This window comes from Sporothrix schenckii (assembly GCF_000961545.1).
Source record: "Sporothrix schenckii 1099-18 chromosome Unknown Cont49, whole genome shotgun sequence".
Lineage (NCBI taxonomy): Eukaryota > Fungi > Ascomycota > Sordariomycetes > Ophiostomatales > Ophiostomataceae > Sporothrix > Sporothrix schenckii.
Genome location: NW_015971150.1, coordinates 2,267,867 through 2,294,878, shown reverse-complemented (window position 1 = coordinate 2,294,878; position 27,012 = coordinate 2,267,867). Strand labels below are relative to the sequence as shown.

The 27,012-nt window shown below is 53.2% G+C and overlaps 11 protein-coding genes across 11 annotated transcripts; 8 read left to right on the top strand and 3 right to left on the bottom strand.

Annotated features, from left to right (window-relative positions):
- Window positions 1-1,004: 1,004 nt before the first annotated feature.
- SPSK_04906 (Ca2+ transporting ATPase, sarcoplasmic/endoplasmic reticulum) lies at window positions 1,005-4,091 on the top strand (the record flags this gene model as incomplete). The annotated part of the gene is made up of 2 exons (XM_016731666.1): window positions 1,005-1,122; window positions 1,204-4,091. The coding sequence occupies 2 exons, from the start codon at window positions 1,005-1,007 to the stop codon at window positions 4,089-4,091; spliced, it is 3,006 nt and encodes a 1,001-aa protein (XP_016583265.1).
- A 652-nt stretch (window positions 4,092-4,743) lies between these two features.
- On the bottom strand, window positions 4,744-5,322 carry SPSK_05598 (20S proteasome subunit beta 3; the record flags this gene model as incomplete). Its single annotated transcript, XM_016732341.1, has 1 exon — window positions 4,744-5,322. The coding sequence occupies one exon, from the start codon at window positions 5,320-5,322 to the stop codon at window positions 4,744-4,746; it is 579 nt and encodes a 192-aa protein (XP_016583264.1).
- A 1,145-nt stretch (window positions 5,323-6,467) lies between these two features.
- Window positions 6,468-8,057, top strand: SPSK_05205 (tether containing UBX domain for GLUT4; the record flags this gene model as incomplete). The annotated part of the gene is made up of 1 exon (XM_016731955.1): window positions 6,468-8,057. The coding sequence occupies one exon, from the start codon at window positions 6,468-6,470 to the stop codon at window positions 8,055-8,057; it is 1,590 nt and encodes a 529-aa protein (XP_016583263.1).
- A 667-nt stretch (window positions 8,058-8,724) lies between these two features.
- SPSK_05546 (uncharacterized protein) lies at window positions 8,725-9,474 on the bottom strand (the record flags this gene model as incomplete). The annotated part of the gene is made up of 4 exons (XM_016732289.1): window positions 8,725-8,799; window positions 8,871-9,053; window positions 9,224-9,385; window positions 9,418-9,474. 4 exons carry the CDS (start codon window positions 9,472-9,474, stop codon window positions 8,725-8,727), a joined length of 477 nt encoding a protein of 158 aa, XP_016583262.1.
- A 460-nt stretch (window positions 9,475-9,934) lies between these two features.
- On the top strand, window positions 9,935-10,270 carry SPSK_05703 (uncharacterized protein; the record flags this gene model as incomplete). The annotated part of the gene is made up of 1 exon (XM_016732443.1): window positions 9,935-10,270. One exon carries the CDS (start codon window positions 9,935-9,937, stop codon window positions 10,268-10,270), a length of 336 nt encoding a protein of 111 aa, XP_016583261.1.
- Window positions 10,271-11,595: 1,325 nt separating this feature from the next.
- SPSK_05543 (uncharacterized protein) lies at window positions 11,596-12,350 on the top strand (the record flags this gene model as incomplete). The annotated part of the gene is made up of 2 exons (XM_016732286.1): window positions 11,596-12,083; window positions 12,182-12,350. 2 exons carry the CDS (start codon window positions 11,596-11,598, stop codon window positions 12,348-12,350), a joined length of 657 nt encoding a protein of 218 aa, XP_016583260.1.
- A 582-nt stretch (window positions 12,351-12,932) lies between these two features.
- Window positions 12,933-16,678, bottom strand: SPSK_04841 (chitin synthase; the record flags this gene model as incomplete). Its single annotated transcript, XM_016731603.1, has 2 exons — window positions 12,933-13,399; window positions 13,471-16,678. 2 exons carry the CDS (start codon window positions 16,676-16,678, stop codon window positions 12,933-12,935), a joined length of 3,675 nt encoding a protein of 1,224 aa, XP_016583259.1.
- Window positions 16,679-18,644: 1,966 nt separating this feature from the next.
- Window positions 18,645-19,061, top strand: SPSK_05662 (uncharacterized protein; the record flags this gene model as incomplete). Its single annotated transcript, XM_016732403.1, has 1 exon — window positions 18,645-19,061. One exon carries the CDS (start codon window positions 18,645-18,647, stop codon window positions 19,059-19,061), a length of 417 nt encoding a protein of 138 aa, XP_016583258.1.
- Window positions 19,062-19,740: 679 nt separating this feature from the next.
- On the top strand, window positions 19,741-20,283 carry SPSK_05613 (uncharacterized protein; the record flags this gene model as incomplete). The annotated part of the gene is made up of 3 exons (XM_016732355.1): window positions 19,741-19,948; window positions 19,977-20,023; window positions 20,083-20,283. 3 exons carry the CDS (start codon window positions 19,741-19,743, stop codon window positions 20,281-20,283), a joined length of 456 nt encoding a protein of 151 aa, XP_016583257.1.
- A 2,403-nt stretch (window positions 20,284-22,686) lies between these two features.
- Window positions 22,687-22,905, top strand: SPSK_05769 (uncharacterized protein; the record flags this gene model as incomplete). Its single annotated transcript, XM_016732504.1, has 1 exon — window positions 22,687-22,905. The coding sequence occupies one exon, from the start codon at window positions 22,687-22,689 to the stop codon at window positions 22,903-22,905; it is 219 nt and encodes a 72-aa protein (XP_016583256.1).
- Window positions 22,906-24,883: 1,978 nt separating this feature from the next.
- SPSK_05707 (uncharacterized protein) lies at window positions 24,884-25,216 on the top strand (the record flags this gene model as incomplete). The annotated part of the gene is made up of 1 exon (XM_016732447.1): window positions 24,884-25,216. One exon carries the CDS (start codon window positions 24,884-24,886, stop codon window positions 25,214-25,216), a length of 333 nt encoding a protein of 110 aa, XP_016583255.1.
- Window positions 25,217-27,012: the final 1,796 nt, after the last annotated feature.

Genomic DNA, 27,012 nt, shown 5'->3' with positions numbered 1-27,012 from the left:
AAGAGTGCCGAGCATCTAACGGAAACATGGGCAGCCCGATACGGAGGAAGGAGCTAGTGAGAAGTAGGCTTTGGATTGGTTGGTGGACGGACAGTGACCGGCCGTGGCGTTGCAACAGGGTCGTACCTGCCTCGCCTGGTAGTTTAAACGTGCTTGCTGTTTGAAACTAGGGACGCTAGCCAGCTGGGTGCCTGGCAATGGCAAAAATGCACGGCGGCGCCTTCCCTTTTCTACAGGCGCCGTATTTGTAGTATCTCTCTAAAAAGCGCCTATCCGCTCGGCCTAAAAGACACGTCGCTTGTTCAGGGGAATTCTGGGCGATGTTGGAACCTCACTTTTTGACTACAATAAATGGACAAACTCCCGCACCACACCCATTGCCGCCGCCGAACACGTTTCCTCCGCGGACAGGAGCCATTGGAATAGGAAGTTTTCTCTAGCCGTGATTTTCCACCAGTGCCTTAGCCTGGCTTATTCCAGCCTCTCACTTTCTGTCTTTCCGACTACCTTTTCCCTTTCTTTTTCTGTCTTTTTTCTTCTTTTTCTTTTTGTTTCTCTGCTGCTGCTCTGCTGCCTTCGTCATCGTCCGCCGCGATCCTTTTGCTGCCCTGGTCTGTTCCTTGCATCATCCAGTGCTCGACAGGCCTGCGTTCACGCAATTGGTCCCTGGACCGCTATCAAACGGACGCCTCGTTCTGACGGACATTTACCATTCCAGCGGAGACTGCAAGCACGTCTTTGCCGACCCTGCAAGCCAGCCTTGTCTCCCACTTCTTACTCCTTTTGTCCCTCCCTTGCATCCTCCACGCCGTGTCCGATCTTTTTTTGCCCCCTCTCTACAGTCTCCAGTCGGGGCGTAGCTACATTAGAGCTGCTGGCACAGTCTTCGACCTTGTCAGATTCTGCATAGCACCTGGCATATCTCCAAAGTTTTCGAGACTCCCATCGACTTCAGTGCTGACTCACATTGCGTTGTTGAGGTCCTGGACCTGACCCTCTTCGCCATGGAGAACGCCTTTATCTTGTCGACTGAGCAGGTCCTCGCCAAGCTTGGCGTTGACGGCGCTCTCGGACTGACGGACGCCCAGGTCCGCGAGAAGCGGGCCAAGCACGGCAGTAATTGTACGTATATATTGGACCGGGAGAGCCAGGATTGTTTCTAAGATGTTGTTTTGCGGAGTAAGATGCTAACCTCGCCCATAGCCATCGCCGAGGAGCCGCCTACTCCGCTATGGGAGCTCATTCTCGAGCAGTTCAAGGACCAGTTGGTCATTATCCTGCTGGGCTCAGCCGTCGTGTCGTTTGTGCTCGCCTTGTTTGAGGACGAGGGTGGCTGGAGTGCCTTTGTGGACCCAGCCGTCATCCTCACCATCTTGATTCTGAATGCCGTCGTCGGTGTCTCGCAGGAGAGCAGCGCCGAGAAGGCCATTGCAGCGCTCCAGGAGTACTCGGCCAACGAGGCCAACGTCATCCGCAACAACGGCACCGTTGCCCGCATCAAGGCCGACGAACTGGTTCCCGGCGATATCGTCTCCGTCTCTGTTGGCAGCCGCATCCCTGCCGACTGCCGTCTGGTCCATGTCGAGAGCAACAGCTTCGCTGTCGACCAGGCCATCCTGACCGGCGAGAGCGAAAGTGTCAACAAGGACAGCGCCGCTATCGTCAAGGACGACAAGGCCGTCAAGCAGGATCAGGTCAACATGCTCTTTTCTGGCACCACCGTGGTCACGGGCCGCGCGACCGCCGTTGTCGTTCTGACCGGTTCCAACACTGCCATTGGCGATATTCACGAGAGCATAACCGCTCAGATCTCCGAGCCGACCCCGCTCAAGCAGAAGCTCAACGATTTTGGCGACTCTCTTGCCAAGGTCATCACCGTCATCTGCATTCTCGTCTGGCTTATCAACATCCCCAACTTTGGCGATCCGAGCCACGGCAACTGGACCAAGGGTGCTATCTACTACCTTAAGATTGCCGTGTCGCTTGGCGTCGCGGCTATTCCCGAGGGCCTGGCTGTTGTCATCACCACTTGCCTGGCTCTGGGCACGCGCAAGATGGCCGCCAAGAACGCCGTTGTCCGCAGCCTGCCGTCTGTCGAGACTCTCGGCAGCTGCAGCGTTATCTGCTCTGACAAGACGGGCACCCTGACCACCAACCAGATGAGCGTGAACAAGATTGTCTACATCCGCGAGGACGGCAAGGATCTGGAGGAGCTGACCGTCGAGGGGACCACCTTCACGCCTCGTGGCAACATCAAAACCTCCCGTGGCAAGGCCGTGGCCAACTTGTCCGAGTCCTCGTCCACCGTCCGCCAGTTGGCTGAGGTCGCTGCGCTTTGCAACGATGCCCGCCTTGCCTACGACTCGCTCTCAAACACCTTCACTAACATCGGCGAGCCCACCGAGGGTGCACTGCGGGTCTTGGCTGAGAAGATCGGTCCCGTTGCCCCCGCCAACGCCAAGCCCCGCGACCTTGTTCACCACGCCAGCGCCTACTATGAGGAGAAACTGCCTCGCCTTGCCACCTACGAGTTCTCCCGCGACCGCAAGAGCATGTCTGTCCTTGTCCAGGACGGCGATGCCGAGAAGCTTTTGGTCAAGGGCGCCCCCGAGTCGATCATTGAGCGGTGCTCGCACACTTTGGTGGGCGCCGACGGCAAGAAGGTGCCGCTGACCCGCGACCTGGTTGATCTGCTGCTGCGTGAGGTTGTCGACTACGGCAACGATGGTCTTCGTGTCATTGCTCTGGCCACTGTCGATGATGTTTCCGGCCACGCGCTCACTCACTCGGCGACGACGACCTCGGAATACGCTCAGCTTGAGCAGAAGATGACGCTCGTCGGTCTCGTTGGCATGCTCGACCCGCCCCGTCCGGAGGTCCCCGAGTCCATCCGTCTCTGCAAAGAAGCTGGCATCCGCGTTATTGTGATCACGGGCGACAACCGCAACACCGCCGAGAGCATCTGTCGCCAGATCGGCGTCTTTGGCGCCGACGAGGATGTGACGGGCAAGAGCTACACAGGCCGCGAGTTTGACAACCTGAGCCCGAGCGAGCAGCTTGAGGCCGCCAAGACCGCTTCGTTGTTCTCCCGTGTCGAGCCCACGCACAAGTCCCGCCTAGTCGACCTGCTCCAGCAGCTCGGCGAGGTCGTGGCGATGACTGGAGATGGTGTCAACGATGCCCCTGCGCTGAAGAAGGCCGACATTGGTGTCGCCATGGGTTCTGGCACGGATGTGTCGAAGCTGGCCGCCGACATGGTCTTGGCCGACAACAACTTTGCCACCATTGAGTCTGCTATTGAAGAAGGCCGGTCCATCTACAACAACACGCAGCAGTTCATCCGTTACCTGATCTCCTCCAATATTGGTGAGGTCGTGTCCATCTTCCTGACGGCTGCCCTGGGCATGCCCGAGGCTCTGATCCCAGTGCAGCTGCTGTGGGTCAACTTGGTCACCGACGGTCTCCCGGCCACGGCGCTCTCTTTCAACCCGCCTGACCATGACATTATGCGCCGCCCGCCCCGCAAGCGGGACGAAGCCCTGATCAGTGGCTGGCTCTTCTTCCGGTACCTCGTCATTGGCACGTACGTCGGCCTGGCCACCGTCGCCGGCTATGCATGGTGGTTTATGTACAATGCTGAGGGCCCTCAGATTAGCTTCTGGCAGCTGTCGCACTTCCACCGCTGTTCAGCCGACTTCTCTGATATTGGCTGCGCCATGTTCGCCGACGACCGCGCCAAAGCCGCGTCGACCGTGTCGTTGTCAATTCTGGTCGTTATTGAGATGTTCAACGCCATCAACGCGCTGTCGTCGAGTGAGTCACTCCTGACGCTGCCGCTGTGGAAGAACATGATCCTGGTCTACGCTATCTCGCTGTCGATGGCGCTGCACTTTGCCCTGCTGTACATTCCGTTCCTGCAGACGCTCTTCTCGATCCTGCCGCTCAACTGGAACGAGTGGAAGGCGGTTCTGGTCCTCAGTGCGCCGGTGGTGCTCATCGACGAGGTGCTCAAGTTCTTGGAGCGCCTTTTCTTTGTCGATGCTCCGTCCACGGAGGTCACCAAGGTCACCACGGCGAAGAAGCAGAACTAATGGGGAGCAGGTATCTACGCATCTTGCCTCACGTCTCTCAAAGAAAATTGGCGAGGATGCGCATTCTTAAAAGAAGGCAAAATTGCCTGGCCTATGGTGCAGAGAACACGGGATTCATCAAGCTCGGATGAATATCGACCTGTGATAGACATATAGACATCATTTCGAAAATGGGGACGAAAATGAAGAAACACCAAATAACCTAAATACCACTTGCATCTCAGGTTATTTGGTATACATTCGGAGGAACTTGTATTTCACAATGTGGAACTATTTCCAGCGTTGGGGGTGGCTCATAGATAGGAACAAGCCGCGGCCAAAATATTTTAAAAAAAAAAAAATTGTTAAGAGACTCCGTTCACATTTAAGTTAGCCAGGCGAAGCCATGGTCGTACTCTCCACTTGCAACGACCTTGGCGAACTCACATCGCTTTTTCTTTTATCGTAGATTACATGTTTTATTGCAATGCACCGCACGGATGGATGGACGACATATTTTGGACCATCCATTAAAAGACGAATGGTATCTTACACTGAGGACCCTCCAAGAGTGCAGATACTGAAAGATACGAGGAACTCGTATTTACCTCGCTCTTTGATCTATCTGTCTTACACACTCCGTTGCCCTCATTTCTCGTCACCCCTTTCCCCTCTAGTCTTGCCGTCCCTTGAGCAACCGCTTGGTCACCTTGTCCTTCTCGATAATGTACACGTGCGCGCCCCAGCCGGACAGCGCATCGCGGTCCACGGCGTTGAGCAGCGCCTGGGAGATGGTCTCAAACAGGTCCTCCGGCCCCAAGTTGGGCTCCCACAGGCTCTCGCATGTGCCAAACAGCTGCTCACTCGCCGTACCCGACACGATAAAGTCCTTGGCAAAATCAATGCAGCCGATGCTGTCGAAGCCGCAGATAAACGGCTGGCCCGTCTTGGGCTCAAGGCCGGCAACGACGGGGCTGACAAAGTAGGGGCCGAAGCGTTTCTCGTACAGCGACGAAGAGACGAGGTTGGCAAACGTCTTGGGCGCAATGTGGCGCTCTTCGCGCAGGCGGTACAGGTTGACTTTGTAGCGGAAGAGGTCGGAGACGGTGCTGACATCGGTGGCGAGGCCCGTCAGGCCCAGGAAGACGTGGTCGCCGTACTGGAAGATCTTGGGGAAGTTGTTGGAGACGGTGAGAGCCTGCATGCCTAGGCGGAGATCGCAGGCGATTGCGACACAGTCCTTGCCAACCATGGCGACACACGCGCCGCCGTCTGTGGGGAGAGGACTACGTTAGCATCTGTGAATCCGCGCGGTTTGGTGTAGACAGCGTTATGCAACGTGTCTAGGACAATACGTCATCGTTCAGCGACGTTGGAAAATGCGTACTTATTGAGAAGGGAGAAGACTATAGAAGAAAGGCACGGTTAGCTTCATATTTGTAGACAGGCCCAGTCGGCCACGCATGCTGGAATGTAGTCTCCCAAAACTCTTACCATATTGTCGGAGAGAAGGACGAATCGACAGAAGCAGCCGGCTCCTGCGTTTCGAGAAAAATGGAGGAGAGAGGAGACGCCGAGCGAAGACGATGTAGCTTAAAGGGCGGCTTCCGGAGGGGAGGTTGGCGGATCTACTTCTTGCAAAGATGCAATGCGACGAATGCGTAGAAATATGGGCGAGATTTGCAGGTGTCCGTGGTGATGCAGTCGTTCGACGAGATGCCAATGTGGGCTGGATGAGGTGTGGTCGTGATGGTCGTGATGGGATTGGAGAGTTTGGAGTTTCACGAAACAGCACAGCCAAAACGAAGGCAATCATGTAGCTGGCGCGGCTGGAAAACGTGACCTAGATTGGTTGGTGGAGTTGCTGGCCAGCCTGGGCCTGGAACTGCCCGCCCCGTTGTGGTTGGTCCGCGCGTATTTGCCTGCCTGCTGTGCCAGTGGCGGCGTGGCGCGTGGCGCGTGGAGGCAGGCACCACCCCTAAGCTTATTAGTAAACTACTTACGGCAGGAGAGCTCTTTCCTGCACTTAGTGAGATGGCCCCTCCAATTGCCTACGTTCCGCTTTCTGTGCAGTTCCCTAGTCTTCTGCAATACTTACATCACAAGTCGGATATTTGCCCTTTTCCACCACAATATACCTGTTGGAAGAGTTGACAGGTATCTTGAACTTATAAACGATTTGGCCATGCCTATGCCCACATCCAGGAAGCTGTTTTAGCTAGCCAGCTCCTTTTTCTTTGACAGGTTCCCCGCTATCGCCAGTACTTCACAACTGGGGCCTACGCAAACGATATATCTCCGACTTTTTTGTTTTCTTATTTTTTGATCTTTTGGGCTTTACGTTTCGGCCGCACTCCTACCCCCTTGAAAAGGATCTTTCTACGATCGCAGTCGACCATGGCGACCTCGTTCATCGTCATATCGACCGACTTGCGCCGCGCCAATGTCAAGGCCCCGGCCGGCGGGTACATGATGGACGTGCTCGAGGAAGCTTGCACAAAGCTCAAGCTCAATGCCGAGAACTACTTGTTAAAGCATAATAACAAGCCGATCAACCTGACAGACCCTGTCCGCGCGGTCGGCCTTACTCAGGGCGCCAAGCTCGAGCTGGTGGTCAAGTCCAAGACGCCAACGGCCGTTACCGTCGCTCTCCGCCTGCCGCCGTCGGAAGCGGCCCTCGGCTTCCCCTACAACCGTGTGTCAGCCAAGGTGCGAAGCGACACGCCGCTGTGGAAGCTTCTACGGCACCTGGAGGAGGCTGATGGTGCGAAGCAAAAGGGGCTGAACATCACAGCACGGGGCGTGCCGCGGACAAGTCACACGGGGTCCGCGACAACGGGGTCGACGACGGCGGCGGTGGTGGGCAGCGGCTCGGGGCAGCTCTACTGGGAGACGCCGGTGCTCAAGTTTTGCGGCCGTGTGCTGTCCTCACTTGCCGACTTCCGCAAGACGCTGTCACAGGTTGGCATCGACACGGGCAGCCAGTTGATTGTGCTCGAGTTCCGAACCTCGGATATGACGCTGCAAGAGGCCATGGAGGCGGTGCAAACCCAACTGGAGAAGACAGACGTAGACGTCGCTACCGGCCAGGCGGCTGTGGTTGCGCCTGTTCCCGCACAAGCTCTGGCCGCACCAGAACTGGCGCCGACTAGTAGTGCTACAGAAAAAGCAGCACCAGCGGAGAGTTCACCAGAAACCGAGGCGCCGGAGGCACCGCCAGCTCCAGGGCCAGCGCCGGCAGCTGCAGAGCCCATGGACGTGGACAGCGCCTCTCAGCTAGCGTCGCATCTGCAACCGGTCCAGGTCTGGTCACCACCCAAGGCCACGGCTGGCATGCCTGCGGCAGCGTCACTGCGCTGGGCCAAAGAGCCCGAGTCGGTCTTTGCACCGTCCATAGCACAAATGAAGGCGCATCAGAAGCAGCTTGAAGAGGCCGGGCGGAACAAGCGGCTCAAGTCGGACGAGGAGCTCGAGGAGGAGGCGCGTGAGCGTGAGGCCAAAGCGGCGGCCGTGGACCGTATTGACGTCCGCATCCGTTTCCCGGACGGCCACACAGTCATGTGGTCGTTTGCCAACGGTGCGACGGGCGCCACCCTTCACGCTGCCGTCCGTGGTGTGCTTCACCCGGCCATCAAAGACGATGCGTTTCTGCTGTCACCGCCCATGTCACGAGACGTGATTCTCGACCGCTCCGGCAGCGCCAAAGACGACCTGGTCCGCGGTTATGGCATGCGGGGCGGTATTGTGGTCAATTTCCGGCGCGGAGCGGATGTTCCCGCACCGCCAGCCGGCCAACCGTATGTACGGCCGGAAGTGGCGGCGCTGGCACGGGACATTGTGATCCCGCCTACGGCAACCGACGAGGACGAGAACGAGGACGAGGAAGCCAAGCCGTCATCGTCAAAGACAGGCGGCGACAGTAAGCGGCCCGACAAGAACGAGGCCATCAACAAGATGTCCAAGTTCCTGCGGCTAGCAAAGAAGTAGGGCGGCCGCCGGAGAGACAATCACCTTTTCATAATACACTTAGCATGATGTTGTGTCTTTATAAATGGGCACCAGTTTTACATCTGTATTACCCCCAATACAAAGACATTTGCAATTCACTAAGGGAATGTACTGTTGTATGAATTTTCTTATTTTTTGTAGATTTGATTTTGTGTTGACGCCAACCGAAATGCCGACCCAAGAGCAAGAATAAAAAAGTAATAAAAGGACTCAAAAGAAGAGGTTGGCGGGGTTGTGTGACAGACTGCGAGGACGCTGAAAAGCTAAAACAAGAAGGCTGTGGAAGCAATGTAGAAGGAGAAGAAAAACGAGAAAACCGCAAACTCTCCCTCTATCGTCCACCCGGTTTGGATTGTCGATGTTGTTTGATTCTGCGGTCCCTTTTGTCTCGTTTCCCCGGATCCTTCCTCAGCCACCGCTTTGGGGAGCGTCGTGTGTGGTGCTTTTCGACTCCTAAAATCCTCGTTTCCCATTTGCCCCGTTGAGCAAGCCGAGTGTTAGGTGGTCCTCGGGTATTGCGTTTCGCCTTGTGTTTTCATGTTGTCACTGCTCCCTCTCCAGATGCCTCCTCTCTCTCCTCAGCCTTATCACCCAGGAACATGGAAATCATCAACCCGCGCAAATTCGTTTATCTTTGGGTTTCCGTTTAATGTCTGCGCGACTCGGCGATCACCCGGGTGAGCTCGTCCACCTTTCTCTTGGCACGGCCGAAGGTACCGAGCTGGTTGCATGTTAGTCTGTAGTTGACACAATAGTCGAGGGTATATTTTTTTGGGCCTGTCGACTACTCACCCGCTTCTTTGCCAGCTTGCGTGCGCGCTTGTCCTTGCTGTTGCGCAGCAGCTCAATAACACGGCGCTCGTAGGGAGCGAGGCCAGCAACCTCCTTGACGATGTCGCGGACGAAAGCGGTGCGCTTGCTCAGGTGGCCCTTGGTGCGGGACACACGGGGCTTGACAACGCGGGGGGTGGTTTTCTAAGCGGGAGGTTAGCCTCTGTGTTTCTCGGAGTCTTGTATCGTGGTTCCCGTGGGATGTTCCAGGTCTGATGGTCGCCAGACAGACGGTCGATAGATGACGTTCAACGGTCAATGGTCGACGGAAAATGCAGATCGTGTCCAGTGCATGCACAATGCTTCAGCTTGACTCGCAGGAGGATATCCGGTGCGAATACAAAACATGGCAGCTGGTATCCCTCAACGCGCTTCAATAAATTCTCAACGCGCCCATCACGTCCCTGCATTGTCCATCGCCCATTGTCGTCGTTGTCGCTGTCGTCCTGTCGTCCGACGCCATTGACGGCCTCTGTCTTCCTTTGGGATAATCGGGGATCAAACATACGTGGCCCTTGTTGATGCCGACGGCCAGGCCGGTTCTGGGGGCGGCTTCCTTTGCCATTGTGATCGTGTCTTCGGGGGTTGGTCGAGACGATTGTGGTTGTCGTTTCGTCGGTTGTCGATGGGGGAAGAGAGAAAGGGCCAAAACGAGAGCGAAAAGCAATATGCAGCTTTTTTCCTCGCCCAGCGTGTGGGAAAAAAAAACTAGTGGATTTTTGGATGCGTGGATCCTCTATTTGTTCGGAAAAACTTATGGTGCACCGCTTGGGCTTTGGCCGGAAAAATATGTCCAGGATTTCGGAATATTTGTACGTCACGTGCACTTTTGTCTTGAGCAAATTCGAGAAGCCCTCGATATTTTGGGGTGCACGTGCTGCTGTGGCAGGTAGTGTGGCGGCTAGTATGGCGGTGCAATAGGCTTAGTCATGGTCCGTTGTACTTCGGTAGTCAAATATGTGTTATGAACTCTAAAAGAACACTGTACTATCGGCACTGTGCATGGACGAGGTCTGCATTTCGACATGTCACCGTCCACAACGGCTGCCAATACGACCATGGACCCTGGCACATCGCTTCTGAGCCCCGGAACCGTGCATGCATATGACTGCCTCGATGTTTGTTTGTTTCTGATGTATGACATACTTATTACTCCGTATTTTGTCTCTGTCGAGACTGTGTTCATGGCATCCTGGATGATTTGGGGCTCGACGTCGTGCCATTCTGGCAAAGACGACCCAAAACAAGCGGGGAAGGGCGAGCATCACCGGAGACATATGGATACCTCCCGAGCCCCCAACAGGTGCAACGCTCCCCTGAGGATCTTTGGGGATCTCATTCGCGCGAGGAGGGTGCCGTAGGACAGGCTTTCCCTTATGCACGTCTTCAACACGAGTTGTTGTTAGTTGCCAAGTCGTTTTGCAGCCGTTGGTCGCGCGCGCGCCGTGCCACGAGAGACCAACAGGGCCGTTTCCTCTCGCTTCTTAACCGGTCGTATGGCAAAATGCAGAGTAATATAGCCTCTGTGCCTTTTATTAGCTATCGCCGCTGTTGTTTTCATGTGATTAATTCGCCCCATATCGCATACCTTCCGAGAATGGATACGACGTAATCACAGTGCGCTGCACTCTGTCCAAAGGCGGTGCGATGGCAGTGCTGAAAGCGGGAAACATGAAACAAACAATAACCAGAAAAAAGTGCTAGACAACTGGGTTAACGGCGGGGCTTGAGCCACTCTTTTTGTCCAGGTTGGATGTTTACAGTGAGAGCCCCGTGCTTTATGGCAATTCCAAGGCTGGGGCCAGTAGCGATCGGCCGGTGGTCACAATCTTGCGTGCCAGTGCGAGGGAGAGGAAGTATTTTAGGCAAGCGCGGGTCCCTTTCGAGGGACGGATTTGCCCTTTGGCGATGTATTGCTCCGGGAAAGGTATTTTGGACTTTGGTGAAGCCGGATCCAGTGACTCTTTCCGTCTTCTGCGCTATGTTTCTGTTGTATTACCGGACGCCCGTCTCTTGTACGCTGTACGGAGTACACAGTATGTGCGTCGCCCATGTGTTGTGCAATTGTCGGCCGAGCCGCAGTTTGTTGGCAGTGCGATAGGATGAGTGGACCAAGGAACGGACCCAAGACATACACAAACGGCGCCGTTAACCACTGGTCAGGGGCAACAAAGCTCTTGGCGCAAGGGGTCCTGAGCGCCAGCGGCTGTTGTAAGTAGAACAGAAATACTTGATTGGGAAAGACCGCGTTCCTTGGGCAAGCGAGGCAAGGCAGGTACAAACGGACAACACAAGTTGACAAAGGGAAGGAGAGAAAATCGCCGTCGTTGCTGAACTACATCCTTGTTTTTCTCTCTACTTTGCCCAGTAATTTTCCCTTCCAATTGATCTGTTTCTTTGCACGTCGTACGCCCCTTTTGTTTTGTTCTTAAGGTCCTGCTTTGCTTTCTCTATTCGTTCGTATCTTCCTATCCACACTCTTCCCAATCATTTTGTTCCATCTTCCTTCTTTAATCTCCAATCTATGTTTGTTATTTTCTCTCTCATCTCAGTCTAGCCTGGTTCCAGACTGTTTTAAAGCATCTAGCAATTTATCTTGGCACAGCTGGCCTGCCTTTTATCGCTCTCTTCAATTCTTCAACCAGTGCAACACCAATTTGGAACACCATCACCAACCTCCTCAGCCATGCAGCTTCTCGCCCATCTCCCTCTCCTCTCTCTGCTGGCCACAGCTGCCAACGGCCTGCAACTTCTCCAGTACGACATCCCCGACGAGCTGCTGGCCCTCTTTGGAGCGGGCAACCCAGATCCGGTGGCATCTGCCTCTGTGGCCGCACCGACCGGCACTGGCTCGGCGTTTTCCTCTTCGCCTCATTCTTCTGCTCCGTCCTCGTCCTCGTCATCCTCGACTTGCTACTACCCAGCCACCTTTACCCTCAACAACCTTACGACCTGGTCGCCGGCGGCCAACACGTCCCAGTCCTACGTGGCTTTCCTCTACATCGACAGCGGAACCAAAATCACGACGCCCTGCTCCTACAATGCCTCGTCGCAGTCGCTGACCGCCGGCACCAGCCTGACCCCACGATATGCCTGCGACGACCGCACCGTTTCGTTCATCTGGCAAAAGGGCAAGATCACCGCCATCGAGGCAACATGTCCCGGCCAGACTGCGTAAGCATAGCTATTCTGTCTCCAGTTTTTTTTCTTTATTTTATTTTTATTTCTTTTCTTAATATGCGAAGCCACGGCCAGTTTTCTAACAAAAGCAGAACAAAGTTCGAGGCGTCTGGGTCCCTCGTACCCCGCGGCCTCCAGTGCTCCAAGACGAATAGCACCGACGACACAGGCCTGAGCCAGGGCGCCGGCACCATCTGCGTTGCGTCGGCCTCGCTGTCGGGCAACTTTACGAGCCAGGAGCCGAGCCCGTTGCAGAACTAGAGTCGACCATCGAAAATGGGTGCTCACGGATTTCATACATGGATAAAAAAAGATAGAATTAGATGCCAAGCAGGTCGCAGCAGTCAAGACTGTCGGCAAGTGCCAGCATAAACAACCATAGAGAAATACAGCCTGGTCGCAACGACCAGATCGTGTCGAACACAACAGAAACACAGTGAAGCAGTGCCATTTGAACAAGTAAAAGACGTGTCGTCCATGTATTAACCCTGCGCAAACACCCAGTTTTCTGCAAACCCCTAAACTATGAAATGTATATGTAAAGTGTGTTGTGTGTCATTAAATAAAATAGTGTGAGAGAGATCTAGAAAAAAAAAAAAAAAGACAAAGAGAAATAAAAGCAGATGCCCAATGGTTTACCAACAACAGAGAAAACCCACCGTAAAGAGAGAGAGTGTGAGAGACAGGAAGCAGAACCTAGGAAAAAGAAACAGACTACGCATGCAAACAAATGTAGTGAGAAAATCCGGCAATATGAGATGTACAAGAAATCAAAAGAGCCACGACCAGTAATGGGGCCAAAATCAGAAAGAAAAGAACCAGCACCAAGAGGTGCGATAGAACTTATGCGTCCGAGTAGTACTCGTCAAATTGCTGGTGGCCCGGCGGCGGCATCGACCACGTACCGCTCGGCACACCAGCACCGACAAGGTTTTCGCGCGAGCTCCAGTACTGGCTGCGTGTCCGCCGGTCGCGCTCGAATTCGGCCCACCGCTTCATGGTGATCTTGCTGCTGTCGAACTCGCCCTCGTACTCAATACCGGCCTTTTTCGTCTTGTCACCAGCCGTCTTGCGCGTTTCACCCCACGAGAAGTCGTCAAACTTCCAGAAAGCATACGTCGGTAGGACAAAATTCCATATCGGGAGCGAAATCAGGTAGATCAACATCCACAGAACGTACGACCACCGGTGCGCGGTGACCACAATAAGAACAGCGGGCAAACCCAGAATAAGACCCAAAAGGACAAGCGGGATGATTTGTGGCGGGCGATGAACGATGGAAATGATAACTTGGTTCGTTAGTGACAGATCTGTACATGAAAGGCGGGAAGGACTGGACTGCAGGAAACCAAGAAAACTAAACGAAATAGGTTGTACTTACTGACGTAGAAGGTAAAGGCAATAGCGGCAGGGAGGACAAGAGTTCCGATCAGCTCAACGCCGATGAAAAACTGCATGCTGAAGCAGAAGGTACCGCACAGGTCTCTGACCAACACTAGCTCCATCAGGTTGTGGATAGTCGAGTTGATCCACCGACGACGCTGCGACAGAAGCACCATGAACGACTCAGGAACCGTGGTCTTGCACACGGCCTGGGGCACGAATACCTGCTTCCGCTTGGGGAAGGTCCGCAGCATCAGCGTCGTGAGGTAGCGATCTTCGCCAAGGAGCAGAAGGTTCTTCTTGTGCAGCGTGTCAACGACGTTCTCCGAGTAGTGCTCGACAACGTCGGGATTGGCGAGAATCGGCACCCAGTAGTTCTGAGCACCCTTGGGAGCCTTGATGCGGTACATGCTGAAACAACCAGGCAAACAGGTGACACCACCAAAAACGGACTCGAAGGACTTGGACAGATGATGCGAGATGAAATACTCAAACACCTGGATGGCGGACACCCAGCTGGCACGCTTGTTGGCGATCTTGGTCTCACCACACAGGCCCATGATATCGGGATCCTTGACCATGGCTGAGACCATGTGCGTGAGACTGTCGGGGAAGACCTTGGTGTCGGCGTCGACCATCAATACGACCTCGTAGAAATCGGGAGAGATGCCCGTCACCTTCCATAAACCGTTGAACATTTCGTACTCGAGCTCCGTCATACGCTCGTCGAACATAACCTTTTGAAGGAACGACATCAGGATGATCTGACTGTCGCGCTTACCACGGTTGCCGGGCTTGGACTTGGACTCCTCGTCCGGCGTGCCGCACTTGACAACGACCATCATCGGCACACGCTGCTGCTTGTCGAGAGGGATGCTGGATTTGGCGCCGTAATCGTAGAAACCAGCATAGATTTTGGCCATGTTGTGACGCTTGGAACCACTGGCAACAGCAACATACGAGAACGCCTCAACCTCATCCCTGGGAATGGTCAAGTCCTTCATCATGTTCAGAACAATATCCGGAGTCGAGTACGATTCGCCCTTGCCCTTGATCAAACCATCGCAGACAACAAGAAGAACCTTGTGGCTGTTGGGGTAGTCCGTCATAGCAACCGAGTCGAGAGTCGTGCGAATACCAAGCTCACCCTCCGAGTAGGCGGTGACGAGGCAAATCGTGTGTGCAAGAGGGAAACCGAACGGCATCCAGTCCGACGGCGGCTGCGGTACAACGGCCTCATGAATAAAGCCCGCGGGACCGGGGCCGTCTGTTGGACTTACGTTGTTGTTGTAAGACCCTGCACGAAGGAAGCTGCTGCGGCTGTCGTTGCCCTGGCGGTAGAGGGAGTTGGGGTGAAGTAGCTGGGCACCCGAGCTCTGGCTGGCCATCGTCGTTGGTGCCATGCGGATACGGGAGTTGCGGTCGCCGGCCGACACAGCAGAAAAGCGAGACGTAGTCGGCAGGAAGCTGCTGCGCTTGCTATTGCGGTCAGAGCTAGCGCCAGCTACACTACTTCCAACATCACCCGGCATCCGGATGGGAGCGCGGTAGATGTCGTCGCTCCAATCTTCAATTTGCTTGTTGCGCTTGCGCTGGTCGGATGACTGCGACGTCTTGGACGCCGCGTAGGCCTTGCTGAGGAACCACTGGAAAAAGATGGCCAAAACAAAACGAGACACGACAACAGACAGAATGAGAACCAGGGACACATACAGAACAACCTTGGAGGCAATGCAACCAACGGTGTCTGTGTCCACGGTACCGACCTTGATGATGTCCTCGAAGCACTCGGCGTAGGCCTTGTCACCAGAGGACTGGAACATGCGGGTCACATCACGGCCACGAATGGCCTGGTTCGCCGACGTGGTGGTGTCACGGAGCTCCTTGAAGCGGTTCGGGATAGTAACCTGTGTCTCGTTGAACCAGTACAGAAGGTTGAGATCCAGAACGTTGCCCGAGTAAACAATCAGGTTGCGCGAACTGTTCTTGATATCCTCCCAGGTAAAGTAGACAGAGGCGGTACTGTGCAGCTGAGTATAAAAGGTGTTGCGGGCGTTGAATGTGGTGTGGCAAGCGTAGCCTAGGTAGTAGGGGATGGTGAGGTTGACAGCGCTTGAACCGTCCTGGTTGTACGTCGTGCAGGGAAAGTACCACGCCAGGTTGTTGTTCGAGTCCGTGGGGACATCAGAATTGGGCGCCCTCGTGATGACGTCCTTGCACTTGCCGTTGACATTCTGGAACAGGAAACTGCCGTCTTGGCCGCTATGCTTTTCGGGCAAATCAAAGAGAACGTTGGTACCACGGGGGATGCCTTCAGCGGGGGGATGCTGCGAGGTACTCAAGTCGTATGCCGTACCGTGGAAGATCATGTACCCGCCAGATACCTCGTTGACGCGCAGACGGATGCCAGGAGTTCCGCAAACAGCCTGGTTAAAGCCGAAGGTGATAAAGCCAACAAACGCCATAATCATGAGGATGATGCTGATAAGGCCCATCTTTTCACGCCACGCACGCTGCTGCTCTTTGGCAGTCTTCTTGCAGCAGCTTCTTAAGAAGACATCAGGGCACCAGAAAGTCACAATTGCACAGTACACGTTCCACAAACTCGGTGGGCGAATTGTCTCGGCTTTCTTGTTGCGGGTACCGTCTTTCCGAATCTTTGTCGACTTGCCGCGGCCGGAAGCGCGCCGCCGCTCGCGGTTCTTTTCGACCTCGTCGCTGTTCGTGCGACTCCGGCCAATCGGCCGAGGCGTCTGCGAGGTGTCGGAAACGGCATCGCCGATGCGTGAGCCGGATACATCGGTGGCGCCCTCTAAGTCTTCCAAAATAGGGTCGTTGCCCGTCGATGAGGGTATAGTGTTCATGTTGGCGGCATGTTTGCGGTAGTGGTAGTTGGGGTGGTCTTTGCCTATCCGGTTCCGCTCGGGGCGAATCAGGCTTCGTTTCCGTTGAAAGGGCTGGGCGTCTCTGGCTGCGGCCTCGACGTGCTCCGGGGCGTTTGTAAGAGGTAGATTGTCTGCTGTTCCATTAGGACCCCTGACCGTTTCGGTAAAAGAGGTTATTGATGCCCCACGTTGATGTTGCCCGTCGACGGGATAATAGCCACCAGTCTCGACATCTGTCGGGCGACGTCGCTGGGGTGACTCGCGGTACGAATTCCGCGAGTCAAACGCCGGACCGCCGCCAGGTCGGTCGGGGAGAGACATGGCCCTGTGATAAGAGTGAGGTCAGCGACGAGCTTCCGATAGTGAACGAAGACGTATTATGTGAATGGCAGTTGTCGCAAGAAATCAGAAACTGAAGCCATACGACCATGGTCACGAGACGAGGTAAGAAAGGTAGTACGAGAAGGGGGGGAGGGGGCTATTCACCCTTTCGGAGCTGCGATTTGCTATCGAGATCTGAGTGAGTCGAGGAGGGAGAGGGAGGACGAAGGGACGGGCGAGGCGTTTGCGTTTGAGGAGTGACAAAACAATGTAGAAAACGAATGAGACAAGAAAGACAAGAACGAAAGTGAAGACGATGTGAACGGGTCCAGTAAACGAGAGAAACGAGAGAAAAGGGGCCCTCTCTCACGCTGGCTCGAACCAAACACAGCGACAACAAGAAACCGTATTCCAAAAAGGTAACGCAAGTAGGTAGAAAAAAAGAGAAAGCGAAGCAAAACGAATGTATGGGAAACGAGGTAGATCAGGCGAAAGAGTGGTGGGAACAAATAGACATTGGAGGGAACATGGGAGGAAAAAAGGAGAGCCCAAGAAAAGAGGAGCGAGCGCACAACAAATCCGTAACTTCGGGCGGAGGGGGGAGGCAAAAACGAAAAGGGACTGTCTTACTGCAGTAATTGCTATTGGGCTGCGGGCGTGGAGAGCAACCAGACTGGCAGTAGGCGGTATTATTTGTGGATAATGCCCCTGGTCAACCTTACTTCTCCGCTCAGTGAGCGCACACGCGTGTGTGCGTGTTTCTCAGGAGACCACGGACAAGCGCCAAGCCGATTCGCTGCTGCAAAAAGCAAACCCCAATTGCGCAGTGGAGCGTCTAATGGGCAGCAACACGAGTAGCGAAGGAGGATAGATTTCAGCGCAAATCGATAAAGCGGGCGCGTCTGTAGCCTGTCTTTTTCTCAAGATTTCGAATTTTGAGTTCTGGTTTTCGAAGCCGTCGATGCGTGGGCGCAAGAGCTTGCCAGAGAACACGGTGATCCAAAGTATTGTTGAATCGTCGAGAAGGGGCGGGGAAGCAGGTCGACAATCGAAAAGTCCCGCTACTGCAGTGTCGTCGCGCCGGCGACCAGCAGCAGAGCTTCAAAACACACCAGCTAAAGCACCACCTCGCGTGAAGTGGTGGTCAAGGAGAGAAGGCAGCAGGCTGTGGGTGAGCGAATGTGAGTTGGGGAAAATGCAACCCGGACGTGGACAGCGAATGGTCAGCTGCCTGGTTTATCGAACAACACAGCCTGGCGATCAGAACGGCTTTTTTTGGGCAGGTCGAGAGCACCTGATAGTGTTTATGTCCTGGTCGTCGGCTAGTCTGGCCTTCCTTGATCCTTTCTTTCTCCTAGGTGTTTGGATATCGCTGCAACTGTGATGTCTCTGAGCACGGCCGTTTCGAGAACCGCCACCAAGCAAACAAGAAACAGGGTCAGGGCCGGCTGTTTGTGTTCCTTGTGGGCTTACGTTGCGGACGGGCTGGGGCTAAAAGCGATGACAGAGAGATGCTTGGTCGTGGAAGGATGAAAGTAAGTCGGCCATGCCAACAACAAGCAGCAAATTTCGATAAGGGGATACGGGGCTGCTAAAGAACAGACGTCGGGTGTTTTGAATGTTTTCTGGGAAGGTCAACACATGTTCTGAAGCGGACAACCCAGAGGATCCGCGGCGAGGCACGGCAAGAGATTGAATGTGAGGCGTATGGAGTAGAGGCGACGGTGTGTGAGGTGCTCGAGCAAGCGGGCGACTCAGAGGGCGAGACTCGAGGGATCGATCAGGTTCAGACGGAAGGAAATCCTGTCCGAAAAGAAAAATAGAAGACAACGAAATTTGAAAAAACAATGCTCAAAACGACAGTAGCGAGTGTTGGGGAGCCGGAAACGAGAGGAATACACTAGACACAACGTGAAGCTGGGGGTGGAACGAGCGATGCACTGTGGCCGACACAGCGTGTGCCAAGATGAGTGGTCGATACAGCGTGGAAGACACAGACTACGAGGAAGCAAAAAAGGAGCAGAAAACGAGTCAATGTGATACGAAAGGCAAGATGCATACGAGGATAGCTACGGAGTATGGCGTGCGGTCTGGACTGGCCAGCAGAGGCAAGCACGACCGGGGGCAAAACGACCCAGGTAAGAACGATGGGCATGAACAATATGCTTTGCGCTCTGCTCCTGAGGATCTTGTCCCTTCCTTCCAAGCTGATTTGGGGGTCCTCTACAACAAAAGAAGTGGGTGGGTCTATAGAATGAGCCACCTAAAAAGATACCGCCTGGGGCCGCTGGAATGTGTTGCCTTTAAAGTGGCCCACCTATTTGAGAACACGGAAGGTGCCCCCTTTGTCGGGCGCTTTCTTTGCCGGACAATAATCTCGTAATGTAGCAGCATCCAGCACTAGCGCGCCCCTGGCGTTCCGTATTGTTGTGCGATTTTGGCTCATCAAGCCTTTTGTTCCTTTGCTAACTTTCATTGTTTGTTGTGTGTATTTATGTGTATTTGCGTGTCTGTGTTGGGGCGTCACCCGTGCTACTGTTTACCGTTATTCTTTCCCCTGAGCCTAAGGAACGCTGCAATGATGGCCTGCAGATCCCAAGTCGAGCCTTCCTCGCACAAACAAACTCGAACCGTGCCTTCCTGGCTCGAGTTCACACTGTGACTCGATCTAGACTAGTGTGTATCGGGCTGGTTCCTGCTTTTTCAATGTCTGCGCACTGGAGCGGGTTCCGTATTCCTAAATGTATTTATGGGCATTTTCCTCAGGCATAAGACAACCCTTCGATACAAGGTCGTGCTGTTGCTACTCTGCTTTACGAAGAAGTGCCCCGGCAACCGAAAAAGGATAGTCGGTTATTATTTTTGTCGGCCAACCAGAGCCACTGCTTCGTCACTAGTGCCCCACTCCAGCCGCAGTTAAAAGCCGTTGAAACAGTATATATATGAATCCGTACTGTATGTGTCTTGGCATGGCGCACGGAAACCTCGTTTAATATTTGGACTGCAGGGCGAAACGAAATCAACAAATGTTGTGCCCCTTTTCCCCTCAAGACGACAGCAAAATGAGAAATGACATCAGTGCTGTCAAGTTCGATGCTACTGGGAGTGACGGTCCACAAAACGTCGACCAGACCTCGGTCAACTCTCCCGTCACCTCAAGCTTTCTTGGTCTCTCGATGGCTCTCATAGGTGCCGTTTACCTCATCTTGCTCCTCTGCCTCGTGTTGTTGACGCATTCATTACAGGAGTGCGAGATTGCGACACAGCCGCGTACGTTTGCCTCGTGTCTGCGGATCAGTCTGGCCAATGGACCAACGCCCCGTAAAGAAAATTGCTTCGTACAAGGTACGTGCATGCAGCAGGATGTTGATTTCGCGGCGGAAGGTAGGTTGTTTCTTGTCTAGTGTTTTGCTCCGGTCTTCCGCTTTTATTACAGCCAGAGGGTTCTCCCCTGGAATCTGGGTCGCAATGCCGTGCTGGCCGATGAGCCTCACAGTCTAAATGCTGGTATCGTTCTCTGTCTGCGTCGTATTGCTTACGCCGTGCAGCATGCCTTCAGCTTGCCTGCATTTCTCAGTTATTACAGCTATGGTCGTATGCCTTGACCACACACAAGCCTCGCCAATAGACCCAGGCCGTGCTTGAGAGCATTGGTATATAATCGACGTTTTCTTAAGAACATCAAGAACGGTTCAAAAACCAAGGCCTTAAATCGACAAATATATCTGTATGTCCCCCACAACTCTGACAACGGTCCTGTACAACCTGATATGCAAAGGATTCCTGGCCACAATGGTGACGTTACAGAAGCACGGGCAGCAATATAAAGCACTATGTGGTTTGTGGGAGAAACAGGCCTTGGGCCAATCGCAGTTTTGCAAGCGCCCACTATAGCCATATATATCAAGACAGCAAAGCTTGAATCAGTGACATGCTATGTACCCAGCACGACCCATCAACTGCCACCTTTCTCTGGGCCGTTCCCCATCGCGGGCCGCCAAGCTCTATGCTCCGTCCTTGCTCCATGTATTCTTTCTGCGACATACGGAATACAACTTGCATGTATTGCGCTACAGGTATCTTAGGTTCCTGATGTGCCCCTCCAGCCGCCATTGGAGAATGGGCATCAGTGGTCCCTGACGGGGCAGCCAGGCCTTGTGTCGCGGGGGTCATCCCCGTTATTGACAGTGTGGACGCTGCGAACATGATGTATGATGCAAAGGCATAGATGCGAAAAGATGCATGTGCATGTTCCAGTCCCAAATATGAACAGGGTAGAAACACACGCGGAGGGAGCCGCTTCAATATGGGCCACCGCAGGACCGGTTTCAGTATCAAATAAGGCTATATTCAACTTGTGTAATTACAACATACTCCTTGGTCCTATTTCGGTATATCTTTTGCTTTGGGGACACTTGTCCCGTTTTCTATGACGACAGAATGTGTCTTGAAAGAGCTCCGTCTAGCTCCTACTTTGCAAACCTGTCATACGTATTGCGACGGCAACGACTGCTGAATTTTGTGTCGTGGTCATGCCAGCGGTCAGTTCTGCGCGACGCGCTTCAAGACACCCGTGTCATCACATAACGATTGGAAACTCTCACGTCAAAGGCCCGGTTATTACGAAGAAGTAAAATATTTCTCTTTCTTTCTTAATCGGAAATTTTACGCAGAAAAACGGCCACGGAGCACTCCGTACAACGGGAAGGCCGCCACTTCCGTATTCAAGAGTGGTCTTCAGCCTTTGCCCACTATTTCCCGTCTCCTGCTTTGTTGCAAGCGCGAAAATCACGACTGTGGTTATCCTTTGGTTACATAAAAATAGTTTAAACAAATACGAACCAACTTGACACGAGGACCCTGTGGCAATTCTGACCTTCTATCCCGTAAACTGCAGATTTTCTCCATGTTTTTTCTCATATGGTCGTGTTGCATCGGATCATCAACTTGTTCCTATCCGCGAGATTGAATACTTTCTCTTCCCAAATCACGAGCGGGACCTGTCAAATACGAAAATAGTCAAGTCCAACGGGCGTCAAAACCCTTTGCCCGGGTCCAGCAGCAGTCGCCATCCAGCTCCAGTTGTCTAAGAGGTATTGCCCTTCTGCTCATCTCTCTGGTGCCCTTCTGGCGGCCTTGATCTATGAGATTCGGATCTACCGAGCAGCCCCTCCTGTGACCAACATACGTCACCAGGCACTGGTTAAGCCAAATGTAAGGCTATGGGTGCACAAGAGTTTTATCCAGTTCTAAGAAAAGTGTTTATGGCAAAAGCCCCTAAAACGCGGCCGCTATACCCCCTGACCGCGTCACTGACATGTCAAGCTGTAAGATTACCGTGGGAAGACACAACGCGAAGTATTACAAAGTACGCCGTATATTGCTGAACGGTTCGAGAAACAAAGGGGCAAAATGCAAGTGCCTGCACCCCTGGACGCGTAAATTCCATGCAAGGACCTTTCAGTAATGATCTGTACGCGGATCGAGCTGAAACCGGTCGTCTTTGCCTGACAAAGTTCGCCCTAATTTCTTCGGCAGCTCTCCACAGTCGTTTTTGTTGTCCGCGGCCGGTTCTTTCGACTCGTAGTTTTGGCTCTGCATACCAGCGGTGACCTGTCCCGGTTCCCATGTTCTCATGTGCGATTCAGACATTCAAGATCAGTTAAAATCTTGAGGCTTGCGGCTCAAAACGACAAACTAGCGATTTTCGCGTATTGCATCTGGCGCTGCACAGACCTGTCGCTTGAAAAACGAGACACGACGACGACGACGACGACGACGACGACGACGACGACGACTACTCCTCGTAATTTAGCGAAAGCGTGGTCTTTGTAGCGCTGCATGTGGATAGAGTAGGAAAGAAAAAGTCTTGAACAAAACCAGCATAACAAGAAAAAGAACAGTCAAATCGATGTTTCCTGTTAAACAGCGCTACCGCCGTCATGTTAGCTTGGGGCTGCGGACAACTGAATACGAAGAATTCTGGAGAGGCTAACCAAATTTAGCGAATGAGAGAAACAAACTCGAACAAGGCGAAACAAGAGCACGAATACCAGGTGGATCGGAGAGGCGCCGACGGCTCCGAAGGCGAAACGAGCGTGAAAAAGAGACAGGAGAGAAAGGGCGCAATACTCTTCACCATGACAATTAGACCCAAGCAAGCCAAGCCCAAGCCCAAGGCCCCTGAAATGAATCGTGTTGGCAAAGAATTCCCAACTTACTGTTGAATACCGAAATTGTCGCGAAATAGGATATGATACCAGCACCGATAGATGACGTCTACTGTTGTGTTTTTTTGTCGGACGCGGAATGCCAAGGAGAAAAAAACCCTGGAATTGCATCTGATAGATATGTGCATAGTGTGTTTACTCCGCATTACCTCGTACATAGAGTCCTGGGCTGGCAGAAATGGGATGTCGATGATATTGGCATGGATAAACAAGGCTGTAAAATAGGGCAGCCGTTGGAAAGGGAACCGGTCTCCATTGCAGCCAAGATCTACTGGGGCAGGAATAGACGGTCGGCAGCCGCTTTCGGGAAGTTGCATTAATTGGAGTGACGGGCGTCATCAATGTAAAAAGAAAAAGAAAAAGGAAAAGAAACAAAAAATCGGGTGTAATTGCTGTTACAGCGACAACACTGCAGAATTTCTCTGTCGTCTTTTGTGATTTGAACGGTCGGCGTCAGAATGAGTCGCGTTAACATACCTGATTTGGTAAACTATGCGCGACGCTGCCGAAACCTCCAGCCTTTGAAGTAGTGGGCGTTTTGCTCTTCTTTTCGTCACTACGACATGTTTTTCTCTTTTCTTATCGCGCAAGTTATTCTTTCTCCCTTTACCGTCTCAGTCCCTTTCACCGTCTCAGCTTCCTCCCCTACTTCTTCTGTTCTTTTGTTTCTAGGCTAGCCTGGACAGGCAAACTTCGTTGACTGAGGTTTAAGCGATGGGGCTGACTTAACAGGGCTGTACGAAGTAGGATAGAAAACAGTCAACAGGGGACCAGTGGACCCTATGAAAGCGGAGACGCCAGCATTCCGTAAGTTTCAGACCAGAAAACACGACGGTCAGTCATCGGTTAGGTGATCCATTGCGAATGAATTCACCGCCCCTTGTAACCGTTCTTTCAGAGCCTTGTGAGGATATTGAGTGTCTCACATCCAACGTTGCTATCTGAAAGCAACCATATCTCAGGTACAGAGTACGAAATAGAGTTCGATAAAGAGCACAAGACGAGAACTGAACTTCTCGGGGACTAACAAAAGCCTGCGACTAAAGAAATAAAGGTTAACAAAAAGGCATGGGGAAAACCAAGAACGGGGTCATTTATTGGCCCATAACTGGGCAAACGCAGGAAGCTGCTACCAACCAAATTTTAATATACGGAGTAGAACCCATTTTAATTTTCTTTCAACGCGGCCTCATGGTGCCGGCCGCGTTCAAACTAAAGTGCAAGGGTTAAAGGCGTCACCACAGTGCTGTGCTTTTCTGCGAAGTCGGCTTTAACCGTGCAAACGACGTCACATTGTCTTGTGTTGCGTGAGATGCCATCCTCAGAAACAGCGGTTGTACGTGCGACAACAGCATGTCTTGCCCGGCTGAGCGGTTTTCAGAATCAGAAACCTCGGAGGGAAGCCGTAAACTGGCGCATGGAGAAACATCAAAGTAGACGATGTGGACTAGATTGCTAGCAGCAGGCTGAAGAGCCTCAATAGTTTTCCAACCCGTTCTGGTTGCCAAGACTATCTGAAAATCCAATTTTAAAATGGCGACAAGGATGCCGGAGAGGCCTATGGAAAGGGAATGATACTAAGTCAATCAGCCACACATCTGCTGAACCAGCCAGTCCCCGTTCTCGCTCATCGTGGGCTCCGTAAGACGCAATCGGCGGTAGCGCGCGCTGAACGAAAAAGCGCAAGATGGATTGGTCTATTTTCACCTTCTACGGAGTAATTACCTTGCCCTACACCGGGCTCCAGGTCAGGCCCCTGAGTGCGGATGCGGACACTTCCCTTGACATTGGAGCATGCAGCCCTTTGTCTGTAGTGGCACTTCACAAGAAGTGCCAAGCCGGACGAGGCAGATATTTCACAGGCACCAGCACTTCGAGTTTGTGAGGTCGGATCCAGTCCAATAGGCAAGCGCGAAATGGCGGCCTGCCTGCCGTTTTTGTCGAGGAAAATAAAAGCTGTCCAAGAAAGGCAGGCATGCAGCCCGATTTGAGCAAGAACGAGGGCGAAACAAACGCAAGACAACAACTGACGAAAAGTGACAAGCACGTTCTGAGAACTACAGAATACCTCGGAAAAGTCTCCGAACGGCCTCTTGTTTCTGCTTTGCCAGATGTCAGCGTAAGGGTTGCACTTGCGCGCAATTTCTCGTATTTCGCCAGTCCAGTAGCTTGCCGCCCGACTGGGCTTTCCTTGTACCTGCAGCGAATGTTAGCTCGTGGTATGGGTCACAACGTTCGTCTCGCACCTGCCTGGAAAACATTCCAACTCCAAAGAGCGAATGCGCGCAACAAAGGAAAGAACGACTGAGTCGTAAACAGACTCACAAATATGTCATACTTGTGTCAACCGCCCGCCAACGTCGCCAACCCCTGTCAAACGGCTCGGTGAGGTCTCATTCTCGCCATTTTGACGTGGCGCCCTGCCCCTGATGCCTGGCACTGTTTTACGACGTGCGGTAACAAAGTCAAAGTAATCCTCCATGCAGGGAGGGTCCAGTGGGCTCAGTGGATTCCAGGCACTGCAGTGCAGGTGCTTATGCAATGTGTCGCTCCTTCCCTCGCAACAGTTCGCGCAGTGAATGATGCGATTCCTTCCGGCTCTGGCGCTCTCCTACTTTCGTCTCAAAAGGGGGGGCGGTGCATCTTAGTCGGGACGTCGTATTTCCTGTTTGTCCACCTTGTTGATGTTTTTGTTGTTTTTTTTGCCTCCCATGCCAATGACCACGACCTGCCGTCCAACCCGCCATCAGCTATTTTCGGCTACAAGATCTCCCATAACGTATGCCGTGAGTAACAATCCAGTCCCAGAGACACCGAACTTGTGCCTGCCGCCCGTCTCAATTTATCTCTTTTCGTTACTTGTCACCTTTGCTTCCCTTGCGGGCTACTCTCTGCCCTCCTTGTTTGTCCCACCTGGCTGTTTGTCTTGTTTGCTTTTCAGTTCATTCTATCTACGGGCTGCCGTGCAATCAGCCTGGCGTGTTTGCTCAGCATTGCGACGTCCTGTTTTCCTGTTCCCAATTGATTGGCTCCGTACAGTATTACAGTATACAGCTCCACCTTCTCCGCTCGCTTGATCCCTCGTCGTTCTTCCGAACAGTCTGTCCCATTTTGGTGTTGCATATCACATCCCCCCCAACTCCTTCTTCAACATTGGTGTTGCATAGTTCAGCGAATGCGACTCGCCGTCGTCATACCGTCTGGTGATTCCCACAAAGTACGCACTACTTGTCTTGTCCGTGAACCGGCGTTGCGACACTGGATTTAGCCTTCTCAGCGTTACCCAGTTGTGTTTTCCTGTGACGATGCCGAGCTACCTAGCGGCACAGTTCATTCAGCCTCTCTGTTTCTCTGCCGCCTTAGCTTGAATCCCACCCCTTGTTCATTCCGCCCACCATTACGGAGTATCTGATCTGTCAGGTCCCTCTACCAAAACGCCAGAGTGCTGCTGTGCAAGGGCATCTTGCATGTCTTGCCTGTAGCCAACCACCACCCCTCCCCATCCCTCTGCGCCCCTTTCCTTTCCCGGGCCCGTTCTGTCGTGCCAGTGCCAGTCGCCACAACAGCATTCCCGCGTATCGACATATTCTTTGCAGCCTCGTATTCCTCTTCTCACAGCCTGCTTTTCGAACTCACGTCTCACCCAGGAAACTTGGCGACTGGTATGGCCCGGTCAACGACAGAGTCCAAAGTCTACAGCTTCACTTGTGCCCATACGCGACTTTTGCACAGCTTGGCCCTGCATATAGGATCCATGATACATTATACAGGCCACGTCCACACAGACACAAAAACACTTGCGAGTTAGGATACATCGATCCTTTCCGCATCTTCCGACACGCGAGGCCCTGACAAGATTACCAGTTTACGACGTCCCCTAACTGCCTCTACGATCGCCCAAATTGGTGCCTCTCTAAATAGTTCCTTAACCTGTCTGGGCTCCCTTGGTTAGGCCCCATCAGGGAGGCTCCACGACCCTTACGAAGTAGTCCGGCTGCCAGGGCCAATTAACCCAGTCCACACTTGTTCTCCACGCCCCTTTTTAGCACACGAAAAAGGAAAGGAAAATAAGAGCAAAAAGCAAGACAATTCAGTTCAGGCAGC